This window comes from Aptenodytes forsteri, unplaced genomic scaffold, assembly GCF_000699145.1.
Source record: "Aptenodytes forsteri isolate BGI_AS27 unplaced genomic scaffold, ASM69914v1 Scaffold151, whole genome shotgun sequence".
In the NCBI taxonomy this organism is placed as follows: Eukaryota; Metazoa; Chordata; class Aves; order Sphenisciformes; family Spheniscidae; genus Aptenodytes; species Aptenodytes forsteri.
In genome coordinates, this window is record NW_008795939.1 from 2,868,918 (window position 1) to 2,874,629 (window position 5,712).

Consider the following 5,712-nt stretch of genomic DNA (forward strand, 5'->3'; position numbering starts at 1 on the left):
GGGCGTGTCATGGCGGAGAACAGCTGAATCGGATTTCTTGCTAAGACAAATCAACCAAAGTGGTTTCAGACTGCTCCAGGAAGCGCTCAGTGGGTCACTGTATTAATGACCTCTTTGGATTTCATGAGCAGACTGGAAACTCAGACACAGCCCAAACGATGAGAGAAAAAGGATCACTTCATACACAGAGACTAATGATGTATGGATTTCATCCTTTACATATGGATTCAAGAGGTACCATATCCCTTCTGTCCCTAGCCTGAACCCAGCCTAACTGACTAAATAAATTACTTCCAAATTTCTACAGTTTTAATGTCATCCATGTGAAAAAGAGTATTAGACATTAAAGCAGCACAAATTCTAAGTTTATTAGTGACTAGACATACACTGAAAAGCATATGAATGTTAAAAGTAATACAAGAATGTGATTATGCATTTTCTCTTGCTTATATGAAATACGTATATGGCTCATATTAGTATTATGGTGAAGGCAATTCAAGGATCTAAACAGTATAGACATAACCAATTACTGTATGAGTAGAAAGGCAGTGCCTTTTCATAATGGAGCATATGTTTCTATTCTCATAACATCCCAAATAAAAAAATAGATTGTTTTTGTAAAATTGAGTTTCATTCTGAGTGTTCATTTCTTAGTGCACTGTCGTTTCACTAACAAGCACAGTGCTGCAAGATAATTTTTAATCTGTGCTCAGCTTCTGCAGCAAATCAAACCAACATCTATATCTTGCAAAGACACTTGGACTTAAACATGTTACAAAAATAGAATTCCATCATGGAAAAAGAAGCTACCAATAATAAGAAAGGGCTTTTGGGAAAATTCTTTTGGGGAATGGTGTTTGCAGCAGGCATAAAGGAGGACTTGTTAATTGGTTTCTGATTTTCAGTGTGCAAAAAGAAATAGTGACTAAAATAATAGTAAAGTTAACCCTTTGCCCCTGCATCTTTTCTGAGGCAATCTTACCAGAGAGTGGGTAAAAAGCTAAAGACATTTTAGAATTATAGTATGATGAATACCTGTTGAACAAGAAAGGCAAAATTGAAAGTGACTTTAGTCTCCTGATCATCTCTTCCGGTTATGATTTTCTCTCTCAACTGAAGGTGTGTAATACATTTCACAATAAGTCACTGATGGGAAGATGGTGTCTATGATTTTATTGTTAGCATGGACTATGTGTTTGTCTTGAATCATTTAAAATATCATTTATGATGAAGAGGAGACAGAAGTTTACACAGAAGATCTGAAATAAAATGAAAATGTGAAAATGTAGCTAGCATAATGTTTGCATTTGAGTGCAATGTAGTCACAAATATCATTTATAGCACATAAAAATTTAGAATAAACATTGAGATTGTAAGATGATACAATTAAAAAAAAAAGGAAAGAACAGAGTAAAACCTGCTTATATATTGTCCATAGAAACACAGAAAAGTCAGTCTCATTATATAATCACTAATGGTATTTCTACTGGGCTGTTGGCTCACTTTCAACTTGGTGCATATCAGCTAAGGGCTACACTGACTTAAGGAACATGAAGCTCAACTCCAAAGGCTCCTGTACAGCACAGTGCAAGTGCCTCCTAACTCTCGGTAAATTTATTCTCAGTTGCAGAGTTGCGTCCACCATTTTAGAGAAGCAGCTAAGCTTCTTAAACACTCTGAGGTCAGATGTTAAGTCTGTGACAGAGGCAGGAAAATGAACTGCATTATTTGAGTTGAATTCCCTTGCCTTCACAAAAAAAAATCACCTTTTTATTCCGGCAGGCTTCCTCTTTGCTGTCTAGAATTCATTCAGCTCCTGCAGTGTATGATGTAGGGGGTTACTGGTAGCAGTCACCTCCTGACACACCACAGAACTGATGCAATTAATATGACATGGGCACTCTGCTCCTCAGGTAAACGTGCTCCCTACTTTTAACTCACTTGTTTTTAATATCTCAAGGGACACCTTGATCCTGTAGTAAGCCAAACAGTTCCTAAAGGAGATGAATACTATCAAGTCCTGTAAACTGACAGGCATCCCAGTTTCACCTTTGCATGTTAAGTGGCAAGTGGGGGAGAGGGAAGAGGAGTTGTGTAACTTAGCTGAAAATTCAAAGATATGCTGTGACTGGCTTTAGACACTAAAGATAACCCGGAATACGAATATAACGTGTTCTTTTGCAGAGCTGAATTGCTGTATGCTGTATTGCTGATACTCATTTATTAGGTGAGAGCACTAATCCTTCATAGAACACATTAATTTGAACAACAAATGAGTTAATGCAGCATAAAAGGAAGAGGGGAACTTTGATTTTTATTTTAGTAACTTCTGTGATAGAGAATCCTATTGACAGGCTGTTGAAGTACTGCTGATTCAAGCTTAAATAATCATTCTGCTGGGAACATTTTCCTTTTTCAGCCATACGAGAATATATCCTGTTTTGTCTTGGCAGGAAGAGCAACGTGATACCTTTACTGAGCCTAAGGTCATTTAAATAAGTTTTTCCCCTCCTCACTTTGTTAATCTTGTATCATAAAAACTTAGGTTTCTTTAATTCCCTAAGACAAAGCGTATTTAATATCTATCTGACTTAATGGGAGTTTATCTTGATGTAACAACAAAATTGGGATCAAAACATGTGGTGCCAAAGTCATGCTTCCAAAATGTGTGTGAACGTACATGGGCATGTATATGTACCCCACGTATGATCCATTTTGAAAACCGGGTACTATTGGGTATACCGTATACTTACACCCCATGATCCAGTAGAAGTAGTGTCTCAAAAGTTGGCCCTAAAGGCAAAAATTTGGAGAAGCAAGAGAGTGTGAACATGTAAAGCTTATAAAACATGGTGGAAAATCAATGTCAAATCAATTGATGGAATAAATCTAATTTTAAAGAGAGCCAACAAGATTTTGATTGATGTTTTTAATTCTGTGGTACTTCTTTTGGTATTTAAATGGCACCACTGCATTGTTTGATTACTCCAACTATTCTTTTTCAAATGAAAATTGCATGTAGAAATCATTATTCATTTTTATTTTTCACAATGTGACTAAATGTATGTGATAAGTTAGAAGGTATTTCACGAACAGGCAGAGCAGACTTGCATGCGGTTATATTCTGTAAAATTAATTAAAAGTGAAAAGAGGGTAGATGTTTGCAGTTGGTAGGAATTCTTTCTTGAACAGTGTGAAGTTTGTCTGTCTGCAGAATGCCAAATCAGAGCCTGTTCGTAATGCAGAAATATTGAACTCAATTCTCAGCAGCAATAACTGACCATGCCAATTCTTGATTAGAAATGACTGGAAAAGAGAGCTCCTGTTTTGTGGAAATTCCAGGAACAATCTAGGGACAGGACTTCCTTGCCTGGGTGGCATGCCAGGTATTTAACCTGCCTCATTTCCATTATTAATTTTGAAGGAACAGCATGCTTCTATGGAACAGTGTGATTTTGGGAAATGGGATTTTTAAATAAAACTCTCTTTAGCAAGCTCTTGACTCTTAAATGTGGCTTTTAAAGTATTAACTTCAGAAGACCAATAATGCCTGTTCAACAAGACTATGTTCAACCTCCTGTGGGAAGTGCAGTCACCATCGGAGAGGGGCGTGCAGGTAAGACTGGGTAAAATATGTGTATCGGTTAGGCCCCAGGTAAGTTTTATATGCATGACAACTAAGGTGCGAAGACCTTTTCCTAGTCTTTGTTATGGACTAGTCATAGTCTTTTGTCATCAGATCTTATTCAACACAAAATATCAGGTGATATTTTATGCCTATCCAACCATTTCTGAGGGTGGCATTGAATTTTTATGACCCTTCCACTTTTATCTTTTTTGTAAGGCTGTGTCTCCCATACAAAAGCAGATGGTGTGGATTTAGAAAACTGCCCTTTTGTTTTATTAGATTTTATTCTGCTGGTGGGATTGGTGTTTGCTGTAAAAGCTTTTTTTTTAGATCCATAAGTAAAGCAACACATTGTACAATATAGATCCAACAGGTAATGATTAAAATATGGCACACTTGAAGTTTTCTCTATTAAATTATGTTCCTTAGGGAAGAATCCACTGTGTAGCCATGTATTTTACAACTATTACAGTAAACTACAATATATATTATATACTGTACATGATAAATGTGATACTGCAGGGGCAGAAAAATATAATAGTTTTTCTTCTGTCCTCAAAAATAAGAGAAAACAAAGACTTATCAGGGTAAGAGACCATCTTTTTTTTCCAGGCCAGTATAAAGCTTTCTTGTGAAAAGACTTATGAAATATTAAACTAAATTGAACTTTGGATAAAATATTAAATTAACTTTGCCTTGGCTTAAAGCCATTTCTTTGACAACGGAGAAAGATTATCAACTTAAAAGCCCTCAGGCTGACAGAAGTATAAAACTGCCTGATACTATAAGGCAAATTCAGGATGTACTCCAAAATGACTACTCAATAAATTGTACCTCTGGGTTGGAGGTACAATTCCAAAGCTACTGAGTAGGTACAAAAATCCTCTCTCGTGTAAGTAAATGACTTAAAATCTCAGTTGCAATATTTATTACTCTCTTGTCCTTGCTCCACGTAGTTAGGCTTTTTCCCCATGCATCTCCAGGAAAGCTAAGTATGTCTGTGCAGCCATGCTCCCTTGTTAGTGCTTCAGCCACAAGGTTAGAAAAGCTTTCAGCGTTGTATCTGACTCTCTATTATTATGTGACTCTGCAGCTTCTTCTTTATTAATATGCTTCTGTTGAGCCATATAGCTCCTCTGTCAAAGAACTGCTATCCTTGACAAGTACTATCCCACCCCATGCAGCAAAATGCAGTGATTTCATTGCAGTTGAAGGACAGAAGATCCAGTGAGATTTGAAGCAAAAAGAAAATAGTGGCTCATAAAGCAAGGCTGTGTGTGGCTGCATGTGTCTGTTGGGGGGTGAGGTGTGTGGGGGGGTGTATGAAGGAGAGGGAAAAGAACAAAAATTTTTGCCTTGAGACAGTGAGCGTTTTGTAGGGGTTCCTGTTTATACTAGAAAAAGTCTTCAGTATTTCTTTTCTTGCAAGATCATTTCAGCTTCTGTATTAACAGAAGAAAAAAAGAAGAGATTATGTCATTTTTGACTGGGATATTGTAATTTGATGAATCACTGTAGTAATATGTCCTAGCCAAAGTTCTTGCAAACCTGATTGCCAGTACATGCAGTATGTTTGAATGAATCAGCTGTTTGATGCAGGTAAGAACCAATAAAAAGTATTTTTGTCTGCAGTTGCAGAAAGATACAGTTGCCATGCTAATGCTTTTATGTGATTAAAGACAACAAAACTGGGCAGATACGAGAGTTTCTTCACTGTAAGTATCAGAGTATCGGAAAAGATCTCTTACTAGATTGCAGAAGTAGCTTAATGTTTATAAATCTCTTCTTTGAGCATGATAAGTGAATGTTGATCTGTGCAGGTCTGATCTGAATTGAGTTATCCTGACTGATATGTCATCTGAGAATGACACATCATTTCTTTAATTAATTTTATCCCAGGCATCTGGTGTTTATGTATTTTACAATTTACCTTTAATCTAGGCAAACAAAGCTAGATTAAACCTTAATCTAGCAGCACAAAGGAACTCCAGCCAGTAAGACAGCTTCATCGGGGGCCCAACTTAAATGCCTCTATGCAAACGCACGTAGCATGGGGAATAAACAAGAGGAGTTAGAGACGTGCA

The 5,712-nt window shown here is 36.9% G+C and overlaps 1 protein-coding gene across 1 annotated transcript in view; it reads left to right on the plus strand.

The window, feature by feature from the left end:
• The first annotated feature begins 3,546 nt into the window (after positions 1 to 3,546).
• Positions 3,547 to 5,712, plus strand: part of PRUNE2 (prune homolog 2) — a 124,690-nt gene continuing 122,524 nt past the window's right edge. The window contains exon 1 of the mRNA XM_019473644.1: positions 3,547 to 3,616. Coding sequence (XP_019329189.1) covers positions 3,547 to 3,616 — 70 coding nt within the window. The remainder of the gene's footprint in view (positions 3,617 to 5,712) is intronic.